General features: G+C 32.3%; 1 protein-coding gene across 1 annotated transcript in view; it reads left to right on the top strand.

Annotated features, from left to right (window-relative positions):
- Nucleotides 1-24,870, top strand: part of LOC104265931 — a 48,976-nt gene that overhangs the window by 22,969 nt on the left and 1,137 nt on the right. Inside the window, exons 56-122 of the mRNA XM_026835483.1 lie at nucleotides 365-503; nucleotides 564-673; nucleotides 754-931; nucleotides 1,179-1,320; nucleotides 1,933-2,069; nucleotides 2,124-2,227; nucleotides 2,291-2,465; nucleotides 3,224-3,363; nucleotides 3,551-3,683; nucleotides 4,024-4,152; nucleotides 4,219-4,365; nucleotides 4,442-4,723; nucleotides 5,154-5,306; nucleotides 5,367-5,495; nucleotides 5,814-5,925; nucleotides 6,157-6,317; nucleotides 6,374-6,522; nucleotides 6,615-6,753; nucleotides 6,819-6,984; nucleotides 7,255-7,376; nucleotides 7,606-7,887; nucleotides 7,964-8,075; nucleotides 9,142-9,305; nucleotides 9,363-9,511; nucleotides 9,576-9,714; nucleotides 9,950-10,121; nucleotides 10,522-10,637; nucleotides 10,919-11,072; nucleotides 11,130-11,257; nucleotides 11,328-11,455; nucleotides 11,721-11,859; nucleotides 11,921-12,089; nucleotides 12,199-12,314; nucleotides 12,376-12,532; nucleotides 12,591-12,718; nucleotides 13,228-13,361; nucleotides 13,458-13,596; nucleotides 13,722-13,893; nucleotides 14,118-14,242; nucleotides 14,423-14,579; nucleotides 15,319-15,446; nucleotides 15,518-15,651; nucleotides 15,854-15,992; nucleotides 16,052-16,220; nucleotides 16,410-16,525; nucleotides 16,791-16,947; nucleotides 17,008-17,135; nucleotides 17,422-17,558; nucleotides 17,812-17,950; nucleotides 18,020-18,194; nucleotides 18,261-18,385; nucleotides 18,463-18,599; nucleotides 18,652-18,790; nucleotides 18,874-19,042; nucleotides 19,205-19,329; nucleotides 19,380-19,536; nucleotides 19,886-20,019; nucleotides 20,099-20,233; nucleotides 20,484-20,532; nucleotides 20,592-21,063; nucleotides 21,682-21,796; nucleotides 21,963-22,073; nucleotides 22,136-22,245; nucleotides 23,235-23,469; nucleotides 23,771-24,053; nucleotides 24,212-24,339; nucleotides 24,548-24,711. Of these exons, the coding sequence (XP_026691284.1) occupies nucleotides 365-503; nucleotides 564-673; nucleotides 754-931; nucleotides 1,179-1,320; nucleotides 1,933-2,069; nucleotides 2,124-2,227; nucleotides 2,291-2,465; nucleotides 3,224-3,363; nucleotides 3,551-3,683; nucleotides 4,024-4,152; nucleotides 4,219-4,365; nucleotides 4,442-4,723; nucleotides 5,154-5,306; nucleotides 5,367-5,495; nucleotides 5,814-5,925; nucleotides 6,157-6,317; nucleotides 6,374-6,522; nucleotides 6,615-6,753; nucleotides 6,819-6,984; nucleotides 7,255-7,376; nucleotides 7,606-7,887; nucleotides 7,964-8,075; nucleotides 9,142-9,305; nucleotides 9,363-9,511; nucleotides 9,576-9,714; nucleotides 9,950-10,121; nucleotides 10,522-10,637; nucleotides 10,919-11,072; nucleotides 11,130-11,257; nucleotides 11,328-11,455; nucleotides 11,721-11,859; nucleotides 11,921-12,089; nucleotides 12,199-12,314; nucleotides 12,376-12,532; nucleotides 12,591-12,718; nucleotides 13,228-13,361; nucleotides 13,458-13,596; nucleotides 13,722-13,893; nucleotides 14,118-14,242; nucleotides 14,423-14,579; nucleotides 15,319-15,446; nucleotides 15,518-15,651; nucleotides 15,854-15,992; nucleotides 16,052-16,220; nucleotides 16,410-16,525; nucleotides 16,791-16,947; nucleotides 17,008-17,135; nucleotides 17,422-17,558; nucleotides 17,812-17,950; nucleotides 18,020-18,194; nucleotides 18,261-18,385; nucleotides 18,463-18,599; nucleotides 18,652-18,790; nucleotides 18,874-19,042; nucleotides 19,205-19,329; nucleotides 19,380-19,536; nucleotides 19,886-20,019; nucleotides 20,099-20,233; nucleotides 20,484-20,532; nucleotides 20,592-21,063; nucleotides 21,682-21,796; nucleotides 21,963-22,073; nucleotides 22,136-22,245; nucleotides 23,235-23,469; nucleotides 23,771-24,053; nucleotides 24,212-24,339; nucleotides 24,548-24,711 (10,137 nt within the window). The remainder of the gene's footprint in view (nucleotides 1-364; nucleotides 504-563; nucleotides 674-753; nucleotides 932-1,178; nucleotides 1,321-1,932; nucleotides 2,070-2,123; nucleotides 2,228-2,290; nucleotides 2,466-3,223; nucleotides 3,364-3,550; nucleotides 3,684-4,023; nucleotides 4,153-4,218; nucleotides 4,366-4,441; nucleotides 4,724-5,153; nucleotides 5,307-5,366; nucleotides 5,496-5,813; nucleotides 5,926-6,156; nucleotides 6,318-6,373; nucleotides 6,523-6,614; nucleotides 6,754-6,818; nucleotides 6,985-7,254; nucleotides 7,377-7,605; nucleotides 7,888-7,963; nucleotides 8,076-9,141; nucleotides 9,306-9,362; nucleotides 9,512-9,575; nucleotides 9,715-9,949; nucleotides 10,122-10,521; nucleotides 10,638-10,918; nucleotides 11,073-11,129; nucleotides 11,258-11,327; nucleotides 11,456-11,720; nucleotides 11,860-11,920; nucleotides 12,090-12,198; nucleotides 12,315-12,375; nucleotides 12,533-12,590; nucleotides 12,719-13,227; nucleotides 13,362-13,457; nucleotides 13,597-13,721; nucleotides 13,894-14,117; nucleotides 14,243-14,422; nucleotides 14,580-15,318; nucleotides 15,447-15,517; nucleotides 15,652-15,853; nucleotides 15,993-16,051; nucleotides 16,221-16,409; nucleotides 16,526-16,790; nucleotides 16,948-17,007; nucleotides 17,136-17,421; nucleotides 17,559-17,811; nucleotides 17,951-18,019; nucleotides 18,195-18,260; nucleotides 18,386-18,462; nucleotides 18,600-18,651; nucleotides 18,791-18,873; nucleotides 19,043-19,204; nucleotides 19,330-19,379; nucleotides 19,537-19,885; nucleotides 20,020-20,098; nucleotides 20,234-20,483; nucleotides 20,533-20,591; nucleotides 21,064-21,681; nucleotides 21,797-21,962; nucleotides 22,074-22,135; nucleotides 22,246-23,234; nucleotides 23,470-23,770; nucleotides 24,054-24,211; nucleotides 24,340-24,547; nucleotides 24,712-24,870) is intronic.

Genomic DNA, 24,870 nt, shown 5'->3' with positions numbered 1-24,870 from the left:
TCTTGGGCAAGACACTTAACGACAATTGCTCCAACCCAGTGGTCACTAATGGGTTGTCCAAATTATCAGCCATACATAAAAAAAAATGAAAAAAATCCCAAAATCACCCACAAAAGAACAAACATGGTAACTCGTAAGCTGCCACGAGGTGTTAAACCCGTGTGATAACGACTGTCGTTTTCCGGCCACGCGAGGATAAAGTAAGTTACATTCAAAACGAATCCCGTTTAACCGTTACCGTCCGTTTTATTTACTTGGTATGTTATTCAAACCTTCACAACCCCTAACGAAGTGTCCCGATTGCCGTTTTGTTATAAAAAGGTCAAGAAAAACAATTTAATTATTGTATTTCATATACTTGCAGATCTCGGCAAACACATCTGCAGATGGATCAGCGGGTTATATATTACGTGATTTAGTTCCTGGAGAAACGTACAACTTATCAAGTGTTGGTTACATCCGTGGAATACCTGGTCCACCTTTTGTAACTATGGTTACTACGCGTATGTTACGATTTTGTTGGTAAATTCTTTAACCATTATTTATATATATTTTTAATTTAGGCCCACTGCCAGTTATCAACGGAACTGTAACGACCGACGTTGACAGGATTAATTTCACGTTTTCACAAGTCGAAGGAATGGTCAGCTCATACAGGGTCCATGTAGTTAGTGTAAGGCATCTTACACTAATGTCGTTATTATGAAATTAAACGGTAGAAAGAAATATCATGTTTAACATTTATCTTTGTAGGCGGATGACCCAAGTAACGCAATCAAATCCGGCACCGTTCTACCGACACACAATAAAAATGAAACACGATTTATTTCATTTAGTATTGGCCAAGATGATGGAATACGTTATTTAATATATGTTGATACCCATAGCAGTGGACAAAGCTCAACGTCTGCGCCTTTCAACGCCACGCTGCGTAAGTACATGAATGCTGCATGTCTTGCGGAGTATTTTATAAGGGGTACCCGACAATTCAGAGTCGACTGTCCAAAAGAAAAAGTAAACAGTTGACGGTTAAATATAGAGTTATAGCTGTTCGGGATATTGGACTAAATGTTGAGTTATGTGGTGTTCATTTAATATAAGGGTTAGTAGTGATTGGCTTTGATTATTGCGACTTTGTATTGACGTAAAACCGTTTACAAGTAATAATATCATTATAGGTATTCCTCCAAACGTTTTACCGAACATTGAAGTCTTCACATCACCTACCACCTTGACAGTAAAACTAAACGAAACACAAAATCAAGTCGACTTCTTTGTTATCAGCATTGCGGAAAGTACCACTCCACTGGTAGTGTTGAGGTATTGCCATTCTTCCTGTATTGTAATTTAAAACTATGAGTTCAAGGCTCGTCGCTGCTACCATTGTGGGCGTATGTGTCCTTGGGCAAGACACTTAACGGACATTGCTTTAACCCAGTGGTCACTAATGGGTTATCTGAATTATCAGCCGTACATAAAAATTATAAAAAAAAATCCAAAAAAATAAGCACTTACAAAGTAACATACATTGTAACTCGTATGCTTGCACAAGGTGTCCGAATACCCGTGTTATAACGGCTGTCGTTTTTTCGGCCACGCGAGGATGAAGTAAGTTACATTCATTCATTCAACTGGCTTTTCTCAAAGACAATGACAGAAAATGGATACGAAAAATAAAACTTACTCGAAAGCTTTAGATTTATATATATAATAAATACTAAGTAGAGTACTGTGGGGGAAGATGGGACACCTTTAGCACATGATATTTAAATATTCTGATCGCGTTTTAAACATTTAACAATGGTCTATGGACGTCGTGAGGATAAGGTTTTGTAATTCATTGAATGTTCTTTGTTTACTACCAAATGGGACAAGAAAATAGAACGAAAAGGGGTCCCATCTCCCCCCATCCAACTATATATTCCGTCACAGAAATCGAACAATAACTCATGACAAAAATATCACTGCGGTATTTTCGAACTTAAAACCCAACACAGAGTACGTGGTGATGGTGCGCACAAAAGTGAGAGAAGTTCAAGGCAATGTGACGAGTCTCCCTGTCAGAACAGGTACGTCTATTGTTACAAAAAATAATGAAAGTTTATGTAAAATTAAATTCTTAGATTCCGCTCCAAGGGTTGTCAATGTTACAGCACATTCGAACCTCACGAGCATAACTGTGTCCTTTAACACGACAAATTGGACTAATGAAGTCGACAGGTTTGAGGTAAAAGTCGAAGTGTGAGTTTAAGTTTTTCACCAGAATATTTACTATGTGTTTGTTACCTAGCTAAGTGTGTCTAATGCTTCAAATCCAAATGTTGTTTTGTTTCGTGCAAATGTGAGCACTGAGGAAATGGAAGCTACATTCGTCGGTTTACAACCAGAGACAAACTATATCATAACTTTGAACTCTGTTGTTGAGGAAAGTAAAAGCGTCCAATCATATATTGATGTGACCACAGGTATAAGTTGTATGGTCTTACACAACATAGATTTGTTTATTTTATCTAAACTTTATAAACAACGGAAAAGTGATCAAAACAGCTGTGGTGTTAGTTTAAAGCAGTTCTTATTAGGTTTTGATTCCGATTAAGATATTCTGGGATTATTTTTTTGTACAAATACATTTATGTATGCACTACGCTCATGGAAAATTGTAAGTAACCCTATGCGTACACAGCTCGAACATTTGCTCAACAAAACAGAGTTTATGAATGACTGACATGTACAACAACCACTCAGTAGTAAATAATGTCGAACCAACTAACAATGTGACACCGAAGGTTAAGCAGTTGTAGAGAAAGCTTGATAATACATGATATAAGTTCTGAAACATTTAATCAATACGTTTTCGGTTCTATGAAGTGTACTGTCGACGTTGTTTTAGAGCTTACCACGGGGACAGTTTCATCCTTAAAAATAACAATATTATCTCGAAAAATCACTCGATGCGGTAGTAGAATTATCCAATATTAAATATACAAGAGTCCAACCATAGGTTAGCGCGCCATCCTTTCGCGCTGTTACGAGGTTTTACGAGGCTTATCGCTGCTATCGTTTTGCGGGCGTATGTGTCCTTGGCCAATACACTTAACGGCAATCACAACGAGTCCAACCCATTGATCGGAGATGTGACTCGGGAAAAGACGAGACTATTTTTGAAATCTCGTTTTACGGGTAGCCCGTTGATAAAAAAATACTAAGTAAAATTCTGTTTTAGCACTGCTACCAACTGTTACTTTTACCTTGGATTCCACGTATTCATCAGTATCTGTGAACATTACAACAAACACAAGCTTAATTGATTTCTACTATGTATCTGTTAAGCAGTTTGGTGAAGTAAATATAACTGCAGAAAAGGTAATATTGTTTTAGCTATAATGTTATATACTATTTAATAATTCCAGTTGTAAATTACTGTTTTATCTTAATTTTATATGGTAAATTACCGAAAGGGAATCTCCTAAGTTACCATTATTACAATTATCTTAAATTGTACATTTGTATTTTGCAGTGGCATTCTACTAAATTTTTTTTTATTTTTTAGATTTTATCAGCAGATTCCAATTTGTCAAACATATTATTTGAATTATTATTGCCCAATACAACATATGAGGTACAGGTTGCAGCATTGGTATCTAATATTACTGGACCAACAAATACTAAAGAATCTCAGACTAGTAAGTGTGTTAGTTGTTAAATTAAAAAAGTAATTAATAATACTAACTATTCAATCTGTGATGCTACTTGGCTTGTGGTAAATGTAGTTTTAGGGTTTGACATTCATACCAATGTTGGAATGTGTGTCTTTGAACAGGATAACTAACAGTAATTACTAATTACCTTAACCCAGTGGTCACTACTGGGTTGTCCAAATTGGCACTACAAAATGGCATGCTTGGTAACTTGTGGACAGTTGTGAGATATATGAAACCACTGGGTATGGTGGTTGATCCATGCTATACCTTAAATTGACTCACCATGCAGAGACAAATAAGTAACTGGTATTAAATAATTCAGAAATTCTACCAACTGGATTGGATTTCAATGTTACAACAAATGTAACAAGCGCAATTGTCAACATTCAAATTTTACCAAACTTTGATGGGGATTATTTTATCAAAGCTGTTCCAGACAACCTAAATTTTGGTATTGTTTCATGCGTTTATTCAATTAGATGATATCTTGCAACTAAATTTAATGTTTTATAATTAGGTTCCTATCAGACAAATTTGACAATACATAGTAATGTGGCTAGTGTTTTATTGGAAGGGCTACGACCCCACACTGAATATACAGTTTCTATTTCAACAGTATATCGTGGGAAAATAGGACCTGCTCGTGCTAAAAATGCAACAACATGTATGTTTATTATTTAAATTTGTTTTGTTGGGTACAATATTTTTTGTGCAGTTGTAAAAGTTTAAATGTTATACAGTAGTTCCGCCACCTCCAACCAAGTGGACTGCCACATCAGATGTTACGAGTTTGGTTGTTGAAATATTGCCTTCAGAAGTTGCAACACAAGTTGATAGTTATGTTGTATTAATCAGTGAAAGCAGCAAGAACAAAACAGTTTCTGTAAAAACTGCAAACTCTACAAATGTAACACAATCAATCGCTTTTAAAAATCTAGTTCCATCTACAAAATACACAGTTGAAATATATAGCATTGTATCAGGTGTCAGCAGTCCAAAAGATTCTGGAAATGTAACAACAGGTGAGTAAACACAGGTTTATTTTGTGAATTTTAGATAAAGTGGATTGTATATAGTCCAGCCACAATGTATGTGATTTCCCGTTTAAAAAAACATTACTGAACTTTAACCGTATCTAGTTTCTAAACTACTTGGAAAAAATCAAAAACAATCGGATTTGGTGTATTAAATGCTTTTTGTTTTTGTATATATGAAAACAATTGTAAAATATTAACTTTATTAGGTTTTAAATCTTGAAACTTTGTTGGTACCCTAAGACCACAGTTGAGCATCTCAATCTTTAAACAATTTTTTTGATATGCCCTTTGAAAATAGGGCAGATTTCGACCTGTTGTGGACTTTATGAAATTTCATACTATAAACAATCATGTCGCTTACATGCCTTTTTAGGCTGACATTACATAGTAGTAATAACTAGTTGATGTATTTTAGTTGTTCTGGATCCTGTTGTACAGTGGAATTTAACATCTACACCAAACAGCATTCAAGTCAAACTTTATCCTGTCAATCAAACTGTTGATGGATACACTGTATGGCTTGCCAATTTAAATGGTACAAGTCTAAACAAAACAGTGACAATCAATTGTAAGTTAACTTTGTAGGTGCATGATCTCTTTTGATCTAAATATTCTATTTTTTTTTAAGCTACAAAGACTGGAGAAAATTTATCTGCAACTTTCACTGACCTATCACCACTGAATGATTACATTGTATATGCTGTGGCCAATATTGAAGAATTTTCAAGTAATCCAAAAGTGAACACTATTAAAACATGTAAGTCATATTTTATTCAAAAATACTTTTATGAAAACTTTATCCAATTGAGACTGGTTGTTTTAATTAAATGGATGAATATGAGTGCTTTTGGGGTTCTTGTTCAGACATTTTATCCAAAAAGTAGTATACGTATATATATATATATATGAATATATGTATTTATTTTCATTAATTCATTAGTATCTCATAGTGACAGTTGCTCTACCATTAGTTCCTATCGTTTCTATTTTGTGTATTATTGAAATAAAACAAAGTTATATTAAATTTGTACATATGTGATATATTTTACCTAAAGCCCTTGACCATTTTCCACAGTACCACCTCCATCAGTTTTAATCTGGAATGTTCAATCTAATGCTTCGAATGTTGTTGTTGAATGGGAACCAGTCAATCCAACTGATACATATTTCATAACTATTAGCTTCAGGTACTATTTGTCTTTATTTTACAAAAGTTGTATTTGTTAATTAAATCTGAGTTATAATGCAAATGTTATATAATTGCATATTCAATAAATCGCAAGTACAGAGTGTATGAAGCCACTGCATACAGTGCACAATATGACACTCGTCTAGGGTCTTACAATTATTAAGCTCCCTAGCCACCCAAAGAAAGTAAATAATTGCAATTATTAAAACTATTTAACCGTTATTATCAGCCAAAGACCACTTGCTGTGCAACAACAAGAAGAAATTTTTTCAATCAGCAATTTGACTCGTCATACCTTTTTAAATCTTTACCCTGGACAAACCTACAATGTTACAATTAATACACAATACCTTGGTATAAATGGAACATCTTCCAGCAAAAATATAACAGGTATTTAATTTTTATCTTGTTTTTATTTGATTTTTTATGTATTATATATAACATAGTCGGTGGAAATGAGGGTTGGACAAATTTTACAACATTATCCACTTCGTCCACTGTTACGGTCAACATAACTGCTACTGATGATAAACAGACCTTTACTCAGTATAACGTTTCTATTGTTGAACTGGACAAGCCTGATAAACCATATGTAGTAAGTATAAATATAAATTTATTTAATATGTAATGATTTGTTTACTTTGAGACTTAGAAATCATCATAAAAAAATAAAAAAAATAAATTTAGACATTTAAGATTCCATTGAATGACACAAACCTATCTGTGCTGTTCAACAACTTAATATCTGGCAAAGATTATCTAGTTGTACTTCAACAACAAGGTAATTCTTCAACAAATCCTCCTGTTGTAAAACTGGTCACCACATGTAAGTAATGGGTGTACGTTATAACTTCTTATATTAAGACCATGCTGACTTACATATTTTATTAGTTCCCCCTACAGCTCCACTGAATGTAGTAGTATCTGATACAACTTCTACCACAATCAAACTTCAATGGGAATATGATGCTTCTGTTACATCATATACAATTAGTGCAACTGATTTGGATTCAACAAACAGAAGTGATTACCAGCTAACTTCTTTCCAACCAAATGGGTAAATTACTTAATGATGATTAATTGATTATGTTGGGATTTTTGAACTGTATGTTATGATATGAGCTTGAATGTGCAATATAAGTTTTAATAATTGATTTTGACGTGTGATATGTCAAATTTTAGTATTTAAGTTAAAAAAAAAAATAATTGGCTGCAAACTGATTCGGAAAATCCAAGTGCACACGGAGCCTAATTTGTTTACAAATGCCTCCATTAATGTATATAGAACTTATTTAATTGTTACTTAAAATATCTTTTTTGAGTGCAGAACAATAATGGAATATTTGTTGACTGATCTCATACCAGATGCTATGCACACACTTACTCTTGTACCACTTGGAAAAAATATGGGAAGCATTGGTAAAAATATAACCATACAAGCAAAAACTAGTAAGTTGAATAAATAAAACTTGGGTTAATAGTTTCTAATATAACCGTGCCTAACACCTAAATAATAATATATCAATTTTAAACTTTAAACAGCAATTTTAGCAATTTTCTATTTACTTAATCAGCCTTAGTTTAATTGAACCACCCACTTAATCGGTCCAGTTTGGTTTGGTTCAGACGTGGTACGCTTAAGCGAGGTGGACCGTATATTAAGTAATCTTTTTTTCAGTGAAACCAGCTGGAATCCAAAACATATCTGTTGTGACACGGAACTTAACTGAAACGAGCTTACAGGTTTTACCACAGTTAGAATCTGCTGATCTATACACTGTCATTATTACACAAAGTGGAAATGCCACTGTTGTGGAGAAAAAAGACATTTCAACTTCTGGCATTAATTCAACAATTTATTTTAAACATCTCAAACCAAATACAACCTACACCGTCACAGCAGTCTCCGTGTTGAAAAGTGTTAAAAGCAATATAACTTCAATTGAATTCACAACTCTTGGTAAATAAAATGTTTTATTGATTAACATCTATTGATATTGCTAGTTACATTTGAATTTTAACATTGATTTTAATAGCGTTTCCACCACCTGTAATGTTCCAAAATGTTTCCACCACCAATTCCACTCTGTTGGTGACTTGGCCAAGTGTGTATCCTGCTGATAAATATATTCTGTCACTTGCTTACAGGTATGTAATAAGCTATTTTAAAGCATTCGTTGTCAGCTTTGGCAGCTTTTGTATGAAAAAATGAAACTTAATTACCCTAGGGTGTTGGGGCAATGACAGTTGTTATACCAGGGTGTTCGGTTCCATATACTTAAGGCCTGCTTGCGATTTACCACGTATGTAACTTTATGGGTGAATATTTTTATGGGGTTTTTTATTTTTGTTTTATGTATGGCTAAAAATTTAGACAACCTATTAGTGACCACTGGGTTGAATTGTCGTTAAAAGAAAAAAATTGTTTTGAATTTGTTATAACAATTGCTTCTTCTTTGTAAATATATAAAAAGTATAAAAATGTAAACTTTATAATGTGTTAATTTTTTGATTGAATCTAGCTAATACCAGAATATGCTGACTCAGCAATTTTTCAAACTAAATGTTCAACATGAACAACTGACTTTTTTATAGAGAAAATGGTACAGCAGATACCAGTGAGACATATTAAATATTTTAATATAATAAAATTGTTAAAAAGTAATTAAAAGTCAGCATATGTAACTATGTTTAATTGAAAATTAAAACATAATAAAGTCTATGTTTTACAATATTTTTTATATATTAATAAAGTAGAAGCGTTAATTATACCAAATCAGAAATAAAATATGAGTTTACTTCGGTGTTTTAGAAACTAGAACTGATCAAAAGTTGAGTGAAATTATTTCTAATGGAAAATTCCATACACTGAAACTTTTTTAAAAAGCTGTTTCGTGTTTTGAAACTTTGACGGTACCTTTAGATCAATTTGAGCATATCTATCTGTACACAAATTTTGATTTTTTGTTGGTATGCCCCTGTAAGTGTCTTGCCTAAGGACGCATACGCTCAGGATGTTAGCAGCGACGAGCTTTGAAGCCACAATCTCTCGTTACTATTAGGTTGCCCAATTGGAAGTTAAATAAAAATAAAAGGAAACACAGTGGCAAACTTGGCAACTTGTAAGCAGGCATGGGGTGATCAATATTACACCAATAACTCTTAGTTGTTTAGCTTGATTAACTGATACAAGGATAATTATTTGATTTTGCAGTGGAACACCAAATGAATCTCTGCGCACCAAGGAAGTAGTTGCAGAGCAACATTTTGCAAATGAAACATTTGAAAACCTTATATCTGGTGTTGAATATACTGTGCGTATAAATGCGCAGTACATGGGAATTAATGGGATTTCTCATTATAGAAATGTTACAATCGGTATGAGCATTTACATATGATATATTTAATGATCTAAAGTTCATACTTTTTTGGCAGCATGGTCAGACGATTCCTGGGGTAATTTCACAATTGATCCAGATCATGCTAGTATTGCTGTGGAAATTATTCCAGTACCATTACCGAGACATTTCTTGTTCTACAACCTTACAATATCTTATGAATCTGATCCATCTGTTGTGTTACAGGTTTGATTTTTCCATTTAGTTTAAATCACATTTATATAAAATAAACTTTCACACTAATTTTCAGTGGAAGTCTGCTTCTTCAAACAACACAAATCCATTTCTGATATTCACTGACCTAAAAGCTGGAAGAGCCTACTTTGTTACACTTCACTTAGAAAGAGAGAATGGAACAAGTTATCCATCTAAGAAAAGAGCGTTGACTTGTAAGTTCATTGAACAAACTTATTTATTCTTACACGGCAATGACAGGTGGAAACTACTGTGCCGCATACCAGAATTTTGTTGTTTAATATACGTAACATAATTTGAATTCTCTCTCTAGAGAGACAAATTATTAGTTTAAACTAATTTTGTTAGTGTGCATAAAGTTAAATAACAAACAAGCCTATTAAACATTTAGAGTATTTGTTATTTAACAACAGTTTTTGTTAATTACAGGGGACCCTGTAAAACCGCAAAACTTACAAGTTACAAACTCAAACCCAACTAGTTTGGAAGTTGAATGGGAAGTGGACCCAGCTGTTACATCTTATGTCCTCACAGCTGAAAATCTGGACAACTCAAGTTATCCACTATTTACCCAAACTATCTATTCTACTCAACAAAACAAGTATGTTATTATTTGACCAAAAACTACAATGTACCGTTTCCTATTTATTTAACTTTACCAGTATGTTTTAGCACCGTTGTAAGCAATATATGTTTGTGCTGAACACACAATTGCTTTAACACAGTCGTTACTAAAAGATTATTTAAGTCGCAAGTGATATGGTTAAAGTACTTAACAATATTAAGCTGGCCGAGGTGTATAAACACCCGCGTTATAACGACTGTCGTTTTCCGGCCACGCCAGAATAAGTTAAGTTACATTCAACACTAGTAATGCGTAAGATGTGTGTGATACCATCATCTATGGTGCATTATAAGACAAATGTCATACATCTTTGAGTTGTCTTGCCATATGAACATAAATAAATGAGTTTTATTTCCTAATTTCTTCATTCATTCAGAGTTACAGCAAACATTAGTGGTTTGCTGCCAGGATCACTTCATGAAATATCGGTGACTCCGAGAGGGGCCAGACCTTCTAGTATTGGACCAACTTTACAAATAAATGCTACCACAAGTAAGCTGTTATTTAAAGACAGTTTTTGTATTGTTTTGATTACTTAGTGACATTTTCTAAAAAAATTTTTTTTAAGACGGAACTTTTGTAGGAAAAGTTACTAACCATTTTATACCCAGGACCCACTCCTAAAGTTGAACTTGTTAATTTAAACAGAATGAATTACAAATATCTTAACATAGCCTCTTTATAAATTTGCCATTTATTCTAATCTATTTTTTCCATTTTAAAATACCTATTTGAACATTAAAATATTTGTATAATTGCATTACTGTTTGCAGAGCCAAGCCCTGTACCTGCAGCTGAATTTAATGTTAGCTACACAAGTGTGGGTGTGTCTTTCACACCATCACCTGGCTACAAAGATTACTACCAAGTCAACATTGCAGAAGCTAGCACCGCACAAAAAATTATTGAATCTATAAACGTCTCTCGGTAATTTAAATTAAGATAAACTATCTTTAAGCATTTTTTATTACTTTATGGTATTAGGTCAGGAAATTTGACAACAATGTTCACAAACGGTTTACTTCCACACACACAGTATACTGTTTCATTTTTAACACATGTTGGACAAATCTATGCTGTTTCCAAATTTAACACAACAACCCGTGAACAAGGTAAGAACGTCACCATTTCTGTTGCATTCTTTCTTTAGCAAAAATTGGTTGTAAAATGTTTAATTTGCAGAAGTGTGGGACAACTGGAGTGTAAAACCAAATATTTCACATATTACTGTAGACATTACTGCAGTACCACGTCCAATTGAATTTACTGATTATCATTTGTCGCTTGTTAGTTTTGATGAAGTTGCTCAAGTGAGTTTATTAATACCAACAAATTCAACAATTAGCTGCAAATTTAAACCTATAAATTTAAACTGGATAATTCAAAAGTGTCAATTTAAAGTTACCAAAACATGGGGCATTGAGGTTTAATGGTTCGTTAAGATACTGTTAAGGCTAAGGTCTACAGAATTTTGTTATATCTTAGATTATTATCTGCTTATTAAATTGAATTTTTATTTTTTGATTACTCACTTGAACTGACCACAACCAACCTAACCACACTGCTATATTACAGAACTTTTTCATCCCCTCCAATGCAACAACACTATCAATTGTAATAACTGACCTTAAAGCAGGTTCACCATATAATATTTCCTTAAATCTAAAAACAGAAAACATTCATGGGCCGCTGTCCATTCAATCAACCACCACTCGTAAGTTCAACTGTCTTACATGTTAGAAGTCCACACACAAAACATTCTGTCATGTTTTTAGTCCCACCTCCTGCAACCAATTTTATAATCAGTAATTTCACTGAAACAAGTTTAACGCTTGAATGGGAATTTGATAGTTCTGTCACATCTTATACGATAAAAGCCAATAACAATGATTTTCCACAAGTGCCACAAGTCACAGCATATCTTCAGAATGAAGAAATGAACAGGTGTGTTTTTTGTTTATGTTTTGATTGTAAAACAGGTATTATTATGGCTGTACAAACTATAACCGATCTTAAACTATATATTAATTTTATGTTTATTATTTTAATACAGCAGAAAAGTGTTATTCACCCTCACTGGTTTATATTCTGGCTCCAACTACTCAGTTTTCTTGACACCTAACGGTATTGTGGCAAATGGTTCAAGTTATTTTCTTGATGCACGAACAGGTAAAATCATCCTGCGTTTAATATCATGTTCAAATTCAAATATATACTTGATTATCTATAGAACCGAGCAAAGTTTTAAATGCAACTTTCAATGCAACATATCAATCTATAAATGGATATTTTCTTCCTTCCGCTGGTTATAAAGATTTTTATAATGCAAGCATAGCTGAAGCCAACAATCCAGAAAATATAATTTCAATTCAAACCATAGAGGCTGGGTAAGTCACTTCTAAGTTTATAATATTCACCCTTCAAATAATTAACACTGTTTATTAGATTGAACACAACAAATGTTGTGTTCACTAATCAAATCACACCTGGCAAGAGGTATGTGATTAAAATTGTCACAGTAGCTGGGAATAAATTTGCCACTGCAACTTTTGAAACATCTGCTCAATTACAAGGTACACATGCCATGTTAATACCCTATGTATATATTTGTATGTGTATATGTATACAGTATTTCCTCCAAATAAATTGTTTATTTGTAACAATTTATTTCTAAAGTGGCAATGTAAGCAGAAAAGCATTTAAATGTGCAACCCAGACACAGTGCTTGCATAACTTGAAAAAGTGCATTTTAATGTACGTGTGGATATTGTAATATTCAACCTACACATTGGGGTTGGATTTCTTTACATTAAATGTTTGTTTGTGATTTGTTACTTTTTAATCCAATCATAAAACAATAAAATCACACCAAATTGATAAATATATTTTTCTGGAAAATAATATAATTCTATGAAACATTTACAACAAATAATTTTATTTTGCACAATATGTAACAACCTATTGCAGTCTCATGAAATTACTCTCAAAAATAGATGGATCAAGTAAGCATTATATAATATATATTTATATGAGTAATCATATGTTGTAGAATTATTAATTTAAAAACTTTTATTTTGTGTAGGAAAATTTAATGATTGGTCCCTCTCATCACATGCATCTAGTATTTCTGTGAACATTACTCCTCCTATAATAAATGATTTTGATAACTACTTTATAACAATCGCAACTGTGGAAAATCCTGAAGTCTCTATAAAGGTGCTAAATTATTTAAACTTGATATAAAACTTTAAACTACTTTTCTGTCAAAAGCTAAAAGCTTAATAAAGTTTAAACTATTTTCTCGTATAATAGAATGCTACAGTTCCCTCAAATGAGAATAATACAATCACAATATTTGATGACCTAAAGGCAGGTGCACAGTATTTTGTAAGCCTTCGATTAAAAACTGAAGACAAACTTGGATTACCAACAAACAAATCTGTTTCTACCCGTAAGTAAACACTTAAGCCGACACTCAAGTTCAGTGTTATGTACTTGTTATGCAAAGTTTATTTACTGTTCATTTTTGCTTGAATCTGAATGTATACTATTATTAACATTACTATGCATGTGTAGTGGCACCTGTACCACCCACTGGCTTACATGTCTTCAATTCAACTGAAACAAGTTTTGGAATATTTTGGAATTTCAATCCTTCTGTGACATTATACACTATAGAGGCTCATAATATGAATGAGACTGGTAAAACAAATTTGACATTTGAGGTTGACCCAACTACAGCAGTAAGGTAAAAAGGAATTTATATTTTTATATTAAACATATATTTTTTTGTTTTAAGCAACCACACTTAAAACACAAAAAAAGTATGACTGTCCTGTAACTGGAGCACTCAAGGTAATTGTTTTATAAAATAAATAAATCCACCACAAATGCTAAGTTACAAGTCAAAAGTTGCCCTGATGCACAGGAAGAAATAGATGAACTAAACATCTTAATTTTTGGTGTTTATAGGGGAAAGTATATTCAAGCTCATATTCCTGACCTACAACCTGGCTCTGTTTATTTAATTTCTGTCACTCCACGTGGAAAGCAAAATGGCAGCTTTGGAATTGCTCAACAAACTCAAAATAGAACCAGTGAGTATTGAGTGGGGATTATAGTAATATTAAATGTTAAGTTAACTGTATGCATTAACCTGTTCGAGAATATACAAGACCGGGATAAACCTTAGTTAGCCTATCTTACTACTTCAAGCTAGAAAGAACTAAGATAACACATACACTAGTCATCTAGCTGTTCATTGAATATTTTTTTAGATCCCGCTGCAGTGACTCAAGCATTTTTTGATGTCGGATCCAATGCCATTTTAATCTCATTCTTTCCTGCTATCGGCATTAAAGATTTCTACGAAGTAACCATTATTCAAACCAACCAATCCAAGATTGTATTAAATACAACTGTAGTGTTACCAGGGTAAACCCCTTTTACATGTTTGACTATCCTTGAATTTTCTATTTAAAGGGGCATACCAATGAAAAATGAAAACATGTATATGGATAGATATGCTCAAATGTTACCTAAAGGTACCATCAAAGTTTGCCAAAACGATACGATCCCTAAAAAATCGCTCGAAAAAAACTGGAGTAAAAGAAATTCGGCTGTTTTAACAATGCATGGGGTTTTCAAATTTGACTGTTTCTAGTTTCTAAAATACTAAAGAAAATTCAATTTTATTTCTGATTTGTTATTCTTCAGGAATATATAAAAAATTGTAAAAACATAGACTTTATTATAACTTAACTTTTCGATTGAGAAGACTTCATTATAACTTAATTTTTCGATCATTCATTATACCAAATCAAAAATAAAATTTAATTCAAAGTTAAGTGATTTTTTTTCTAATAGGAAATTCCATGCATTGCGCCACGACCAATTTTTTTACTCCAGCGGTCGAATTTGTGGTTTTGAAACTCATTTTGTTTAAAAGCTGTTTTGTATTTTAAAACTTTGATGGTAGCTTTAGGTCACATTTGAGCATATCTATCAATACACAAGTTTTGATTTTTAGTTGATACGCCCCTTAAAGGGACTTGGTTACAAAAAATGTAAATTTATATATAAATAAAGATGCTCAAATGTAAGCTATTGGAACAATTGAAGGTACATAAATGAAATAGCTTGTTGATAAAATTGCTTAAATATTGTGTTTCAGATATGAACTAAAGGAAATGAACTTTTCACAAGATGTACACCCATCGACAAACTACACTGTGATAATTGTAACTGTATCTGGAAATAAATTTTCTGTTGCTTCATTTTACACCAAAACATTGAAACAAGGTGTGCTGTCTTTTGACTTGATTTTTACAAAAAGCTAGTTGTCCTTAAATATTTTAACAATTAATTTATAGGACTTGATTGGACCGCTAATGCAACTGATTCCAGTATTATGGTTAACATTACGACACAGGCAGCAGCAGTAAACCCTATGAAAGCATATTATGTAACAATTTCCTCAATGCAGAGTCCAGACACCATCTTACAGGTGATAAAAGAATTAATTATTAAGATAAACACACATTTAAAAAATCTTGTACTTTAAATATAATAATTTAAATTTAACTAATAATTGTAATATAGATATATATAAATGTCATCGTCTACCTGCAAAAGAAGCATATAATAATACTAAATAGTAGTTGTCGTATACATTAATATCATAATATGAACAAATTCTTTTCATTTAGAATGCAACAATTTATTTAAATGAAACAAACTTGACAAGAAATTTTTCGGGATTAAAAGCTGGTTCCCTGTATTTCGTGAAACTACAACTTAGAGATGATAATGTACTTGGTAATTCCTACACAAAGCAAGTCATGACAGGTGATTTATTTTATGTCTAAAAGTATGACTTTATAACACAGTAAAAATATAATTTATAGTTGCACCACAAGTTCCAAGAAATGTGATTGTTTTAAACACAACACAAAAAACTATTGGTTTGTCTTGGAATTCTGACTCTGCTGTTACATCTTATACAATAAATGTTGACAATATTGATATGACTGCAACAGGACTTGATTTCCACGTTGCTAATATCTTAACAAGCAGGTAAAAACATATAAATAAGCACTGTTGCTTTTGGTTCTTTATTAATATTATTATGAAACTTAAGCAATATCTGACTTAAATGACTGACATTTTATCTTTATTTCCTGTACCTTTTTTTTGCTGTTTTTTAATTGTGTTTAAACAAATAAATAAATTTAAACATTTTTTGTAAACATTTTATATGATTAGTGGTAAAGTCTCAGCTGAACTGACGAGTTTGTTGCCTGGATCAAACTACTCAATCCTAATTACAGCAAATGGTGTTCTTGTTAATGGTTCAAGTTTTAAAATAAATGAAAGAACAGGTGAACACATATTGGTTTTATTACAACACAACTTTGATTTTTATTTGTTTTAATTGTATTTCTACATAACCAAGCTCTATACCCGCAGGCACTTTATACCCAGGACCCACTCCTAAAGTTGGACTTGTTAATTTAAACAGAATGAATTACAAATAACTTAACATAGCCTCTTTATAAATTTGCCATTTATTCTAATCTTTTTTTCCCATTTTAAAATACCTATTTGAACATTGAAATGTTTGTATAATTGCGTTACTGTTTGCAGAGCCAAGCCCTGTACCTGCAGCTGAATTTAATGTTAGCTACACAAGTGTGGGTGTGTCTTTCACACCATCACCTGGCTATAAAGATTACTACCAAGTCAACATTGCTAAGAGCAGCAATGTCACCAACACATTAGGAACTTACAGAGTTTTACCCAGGTAAATTTTATTAAAGAATTAGCTGTGTTTATTTCATTACTAAATCTGATACAATTACAGATCTGAGTCATCCATAATTGTGTTTAACAATACTATCACGCCTCAAACAAATTATTCAATTATTATTTCAACAATATCTGGTCAGAAGTCTACATCTGCTCAGTTTTACGCCACTACTCTTACATCAGGTGACAAAAAATTAATGTAAAATATTATAAAACAAAGATAAATAATCCAATGCTGCTACCATTGTTAACTTGTATGTCTTTAAACACAACACTAATTGCCAAATCCAAGTTGCATAGTTGTTAGTTTGTAAGCAAACAGGGTGTATTTAAAGTCTTATTACCGAGGGTATCCTACAAAAAAAAGTATTAATAATAATGTAATAACTATACTCACATATACTGGGCAAACCGTTGATTTTAAACAGTAGCCTAGCCGTAATTTTTAAGCATATATTTCACAATACAGGTGTTTGGTATGATTGGTACGTTGTACCAAGCAGTTCTGGTGTAACAGTTCACATCAAACCAGTAAATGAGCCGAGAAACTTTACAGAATATTTTCTTTCAATTGCATTGAGTACAACTCCGATGGATGTTTTGCAGGTATTTTACTTATTTGCTTACTACAGTAAATATCATCCTGATATTCTGTGACCTAACCAATAAATCAACAGTATTTCAAGAGTTTTGTGAATACCTATTGTTTCTATTCCGACCACATAAACTGCCCGCCAACTTTTGTTTCACAATTTGGTATTTCAGAAGCCCCTTTGTATTACTATGTGAAATTTGTAAGACTTTTAAATATCTATATTTAGTTTCAAACATATACAATATTATAGTTATATGTTGTTAGAATGCAACCATTCCATCTGGTGATCAGAATCCATCATCATACTTTCCTTCACTTTTATCTGGTGCAACATATCGAATCATGCTTCAGTTAAAAACAAACGATTCGCTTGGTTTGCCTTCAACTTTAACTACTACTACTTGTAAGTAAACAGTATTTGTAAAATGATTTGTAAAATCTTTGTTAAATAATGCCCAGTATATTGTTTCAGTACCACCAGTTGCTCCAACAGATTTAGTTGTTATTAAATCTTACCAAAATGCTTTTGATTTGCTCTGGAAGTATGACCCTTCTGTTACTTCATATAAAATACATGCTCAAAACTTGAACTCATCTGATTTTGCTAATGTTTCGCGTGTTATTGAGAATCAAACTACACTGTTGAGGTATTTTAATTTATTTAAACAACATAATGCGGTCTTTCCATAGAGGGTAATTCTGTGTTTATTTAGTGGTGGAAACGTTCAAGTCAACATCAGTAATTTGTTTCCTGGATCATCTTATATTTTAACTTTGACTCCAAGGGGATTCTCCAACAATAGTTTTGGATCTTCAATGTTTATTTATAATAAAACAGGTTTGTTCAATATCAAAGCATACTTAAAGTCCAAGTTTGGTAAATTTTAAAATATTTAATAATTGTCATGCTTTCAGAACCGTGGTCGGATTGGAATGTTAATCCTACATCATCTACAATAAATGTTACGATTAACCCTGTAACTTTTTCTGAAGATTTTGATGAATATGTTCTTACTTTAACAGATGTTCCAAATCCCTCCACCATTATACAGGTACCATTATTATAAAAAAATGTTTTATATACCTTAATATTTTTCAATGCAGAGCATATTAATCCCATCCAACAACATCAACCCAACGGCAACTTTTACTGGTCTTATGTCGAGCAAGCTGTACAATGTCAAGCTGGGATTAAAAACTGGAAATTTTTTCACTAGTCCATCTTTAAAAATTGTTCAAACATGTACGATTATAAAAAACATGTGTTCCTTGTTTCTTTTTATAACATTTCAAAAAAAAAATATAAATTTTTTCTGTTTCTTTCAGTACCACCAGCGAGACCGATTGGGCTTAATGTTGTTATTTCAAGGGAAACTAGTTTTGATTTGATCTGGGCATTGGATCCTTCAACTAGTTATTATGTTATAGATGCAATTAACATGGATGTTTTATCATTATCAAACATAACTGCTCAAATATTTCCAAACAGTACAAGGTATGTCATACGAGTGTGTTCAGTAATTAAATAAACCTCATTAAAACTATTTATGTCAATAAAAAAAAAAAATATTATGTCAATTCGAAGCCAAACTCAAAACTTTTCATTTTGTCTTGTTTGATTTTCGGGATTACATTTAAAACAGTTATATTTTTTCAGTGCTTTTATTGATGCAACTTTAAACAACTTACATCCTGGATCAACATACACAATCATATTATCTTCATATGGTGCAATGAATATAACTGGCGACGGAGACACAGCTAGGATACAAAATACAACAAGTAATTTTAAAATTTGGTAAAACTTGTTTTCAAATTATAATTAATTACAGTTCCAAATGCGGTTGAAAAAGCAAACTTCAATGTTACTTTATCAACAATCAGTGTCACTTTCACCCCACCTTTTGGACACAAAGATAGTTACAAAATAAGTATTGCAACCATAAACCAGTCATACCTGGTGATTGACTCCATCACAGTGCCTGCTGGGTATGTGCTTTGTATGATTTAATAGGCTTAAGTGGTGTATATATTTACACAATGCAGTCATTGTTCACTTGTTAACAGAAAGTGCATATGCCTCATGACACAAATTTTGACACTGGTACATACCAACTTAAATATAAGTAGTAACACTTATGTTATGTACGTCTTGGATTTAACAACTCTAATTTAACCATTAATCTTTACACATATTTTTCTCTTTTTTGATTTACAGAAATATTGTGTTACAATATAGTACGTAAATAGATAAATACCCTTTTATATAATGATATTGATTTACTAGTTTACAACCAGTTGTTTTATTTTTTAAAGTTTTATTATTTTAATTTTTTAGGTCTGAACACATTCCAGTTGTGTTTTCTGAAAATATCACATCAAATACAAACTACTCAATTTCTTTCGTTACTATAGCAGGAATAAATGATACAACAGTTTACTCAAAAACATCCATGTTTACAACAGAAACAGGTAGTTTTTCCAAAAAGTTCTTTTTTATACTTGTTTCTCAATATTTTATATTTTTATTACAAATCCTTGTTCTTTGTAGGAGTCAACATGTTACTACCTCCATTGCCACCACCACCACCTACTCCACCAACTTTAACGTTAATAAATGTAACAGGAACTTTGCCCCCACCCCCACCAATGGTGACCACCCCACCACCTCCACCACCATTAACAGGTGATGTTTTACTTTTAACTAAAAGACGACAATACTTGTGTTTTAGATCACTTGAAAACATCCTCAATGGTATTTGTAGTATTTTCTGTTACAGAAAACAGTGTACACAAATATTTATACATAGTTTCATATGATTATAGTAGTAAGCTGTCACTCAAAAAATATTTGAAAACTGAATACATGCCAGTTGTTTGACATTGAAAGTGCTTAGCACCAAGAGTCTAAAATTTGACATTTAATTTATTTACAGTAATCACACCCGATCTAACAACTTTTACTTCACCAACTCTGACAACCACGTAAGTGCATGAATATTGTACACTAATAGAGCCCACAGTTTAAATTGTGTATTTAGCAGTGATGAAACAACTAATGCGACCACAACTGGGATATTACCAACTGCTCCAAGTATAACTGAATCAACTGAAAAGTCTGATACAGCAACAACAATTAAAACAACAACTGATGCACCAACAACAACTGATACAGCAACAAAAACTGATATAGCAACAACAACTGATACAGCAACAACAACTGATACAGCAACAACAACTGATACAGCAACAACAACTGATACAGCAACAACAACTAATACATCAACAACAATTGAATTAGCAACAACAACTGATACAGCAACAACAACTGATACATCAACAACAACTGATACAATAACAACAATTAATACTGCAACAGCAATTGATACAGCAACAACAACTGATACAGCAACAACAATTGATACATCAACAACAACTGATACAGCAACAACAACTGATACAGCAACAACAATTGATTTAGCAACAACAACTGATACATCAACAACAACGAATACGGCAACAACAACTGATACAGCAACAACAACTGATACAGCAACAACAATTGATACATCAACAACAACGGATACAGCAACAACAACTGATACAGCAACAACAACTGATTCAGCAACAACAATTGATACAGCAACAACAACGGATACATTAACAACAACAGCATCAACAACTGATACAGCAACAACAACTGATACAGCAACAACAACTGATACAGCAACAACAACTGATAAAGCAACAATTGATCCATCAACAACAACGAATACAGCAACAACAACTGATACATCAACAACAACTGATACATCAACCCTAATTTATACAACAGCAGCTAATGCAACAACAGCAGTTGTTACAACATTTGAAACTAGTACAACAGCAACAAATACAACAAGTGCAAACATAACGGTTGTGCCAGCTACAACAAATACACCAGTTGCAGTTGGCAACTCGTATGTTGGTACAGTAAATATTACTTTATCAGATGCTTTGTTTTTGTCATTACAAAGAGAGAATTTTTCAACTGAATCTGAAGATTTTAGAACATTGCAAGCAGACGTTACGCAATTTGTAAGTTAATAACTGCTGATAAATATAGCTGAGGTTTCAATATTTGTTTTACATCAGGTATTATCAAACTACCGAATGCAAACAGGGAAATCTCTGAGTAACTTTGATATCCAGTATTACAGAGAATTAGCAAACAACACATTGGAAATACATTTTGTGGTGACGTTTATTGGTAAATATAACGAACTTAAAACATAATTACCTTTTTTTATTATTTATATGTATTTATAGTTATTTATATGTGCCCATAGTATTTTATATTTATTTTTATAAGGAAGTTTAAAACATCTGTAATGCTAATTTTATATTTGTTTAAACCATATTATTTCCTACAACAGAAAATGATCTTGGTTACCCATGTGCATTAGAAAGTGTTTTGCAAAACGTGATTAATAATACGAGTGGCAATTTAACCTTCTTTATGCACCATGGCACATTCAGGGTATCAGGTATATATTTTTATTCATTAATCTACTTTATGTATAGCTTTTTTAACCTTCATGCTGATTAGGAAAGAGGAAGTTTTCCGGTATTGTAGTGGTGGAGAACTTGAATGAGATGTTTGTTAATTCGACTTTAAGGTTTCGTAAAGATTCCTTCAGTTCAATGATACAACCTGCGGTAAGTTTTATGAGTACCGTTTAGAATTATTCTGTATAGGGTAAGATCCTATGGTGAGGTACAGAAGGGGACATGCAATCTGGACTATTTCCCATACACCATGAGCAAGGATGCACATAACAGAATTTCAAATCTATGAGAGTATGGTGTGGTGTTTTGTTTATTGACATCACTATGCGCCATCATTTAAAGAGTGTAAACACACCCCACGTCACCTTAATTTTTTGTGGTAAATTCAAAAAGCGACCGTTTTATCGATTTCAAAAATACTGTGCTTATTAAAATCAGTCCAGTATAGGCAGAGATATTCCTCCTCAAACAGTGATCTCTAGCGCTATCCTTTTTTTACTACGAGCTTCACGATTGTGACGTAGGAACGTACTAGTCACGTGACTGATTCATTCGTAAAAGCGAAACCTGTGTTTTTTATGTTCTCTCGTTTTTCGCTGAAAACACTGCCTAACGCCTTTCTGTATGAATTGTGAGTTAATTTATCACGTGGGTAGTACCTTTCTCAATTTTTTTCGCCACGCAACTTTCAAATCAGTTTTATGAATTTGACGGTGTTTGAGCTGGAATATCTTTGGTTATGCAGAATCAATTAAAACAAATAAGGCGTCGTTGGAATTAGAAAAACACTCTAGAAAAATACATCTAATAAACCGATGTTCATTTGGGTGTGTTTAGGCTCTTTAATCTACTTAAACAATTTTACCGAACTAATTATTCTAAAAAAAATATTTCTTGTGTTTGTGGGGCTCTCTGAAAAAACGTTTCGCAACATCGTTTTGAAGGTTGCTATACGTTTGGGTTAGCCATTTTTTCGTTCCGTACATAGTTACCAATTAGGCTTTTTCGCACCATCGTTCTGCGGAGACTTGAGTTCTTTGTCCAAGTAGAAAAAAAGGGATCTTCGATGTTAATGCATAACACATGGTTACCAAATAAAGCATTAATGAATTAAAATATAATTATTATATTATTTCTAGCTTACACGTTCGTTCGTTGATGGCGCATTGAATGGTCAACTTGCCCCTGACACTCGAGTTCAGTATAGAGATTTAAGTCACACAATTAGTCCAACCGGCATCATGGTGTCATTTAATATTATTTCTGGTCTTAATGATGTTCAAAGTGTGCCAAAACAAGTTCAAACTGTTTTGAAGGCTGGAATGACTACATATTTCTTTAATGTTAATCCAGAAAATGGTGTCATAGTTAAAGGTTTGTGTTTTAATATATTTTTTATTATATATACTGAATAAATGTCAAGCGTGATATAAATTTAAAGCAAATCGTTCAGGTGATTTATTTTTGTACTAGAAGTTAGAGAGTTGTTCAGTAGTTATTTATTATCACAAAAGTTGTTACACTTGGATTCAATATAAATTAAACAAATACAGTTTTGTTGTTTTTTTCCCTGTCGTAGTTATTTTATTCAATTTGATATGGGATATATCAAATTGAATAAAATAATTCAAAAAGATAAAAAATAAAATTGTTATAATGTCTGCTTAAATTACAGCATCAGGGTTTGAATCGTCTCGGCCAGAGAGTCAAAGATATTGCTCACTCCTTCCAACAAAGAAGCCTGAAGTGTCAAAGAGCATTCCACTTTCATTTGAAATGACTGTTCTTCCTCATAATGTTTTTAACTTAGTTTATCGAGCTCAATCAAGCGATCGAATTACAGCAGATAGTCAGGTTGATCAACTTTTGTATTCCATGTTGAATAATCCATCACTCCGTGAACTAGTGAGCGACATCACTGTTCAATATTATCAACCATCATCTCCACCTAACTCAAGGTAAGTTGTCATTAGTTTTTGAAAAAAAAATCGGTTTAAAGCTTAAATTTAATTGTTAAGCATTACAATATTTTCGCTGTTGTAAAATTAATTTTATACTACATACACAACTAATGGCTTATAACTTTAGTCCCTTATTATCAAACTTGTTTGAACAGAGTTAGAGTCCACACCGCAGTAACTCCAATCTCAAACGACACAACTTTAATGACTGAGCTTATTAATCAACTGATCAATGCAAGTTCAATAGCTAAAAAAGTTGAAAATGGTTCATTAGTGTTTCCAGGTAAAAAATATCTTAAAGATTATTGCTTTAAGAACAGATATTTAATTATTCTCCAATGCAGTGGTTACTAATCGGTAATCTAAAATAACAATCATACCCTTAAAAATAATCATTCTCAAAATTGCGAACTTGGTATCTCAATAACGGACATCGTGTTTAAAATATAAAAAGTGTTCTTGTCATATTTCAACTAAATCCTTGTGTTCAGCTAATCGCACGATGGTTGGTACAATGACATTGGAAAATGTGAATGCTTCACTTCAATTTGGAGTCATAAATGGCAATGCACAAGCAGTAAATCTACTTGTTCAAGCATCCTTGTTTTATTTAAACCAACTGAAGTCCAATTTCACTCAAGTTCAACAACCATATGTATGTTATTTGAACTGTTGTAATATGCAAAATACATATGTAAAGTATTTTTACAAAAAAAAAAATAAAAAAAACTTCAAAAAAATGTATTTTTACAAATAAAGCATATGATCGGGTTAGTACTGTATTTCAAACAAATGTCACTCTTGCAGATTCTTC

The sequence above is a fragment of the Ciona intestinalis genome, chromosome 8, assembly GCF_000224145.3.
Source record: "Ciona intestinalis chromosome 8, KH, whole genome shotgun sequence".
Classification (NCBI taxonomy): Eukaryota; Metazoa; Chordata; class Ascidiacea; order Phlebobranchia; family Cionidae; genus Ciona; species Ciona intestinalis.
This window is presented reverse-complemented; position numbering and strand designations above follow the sequence as displayed.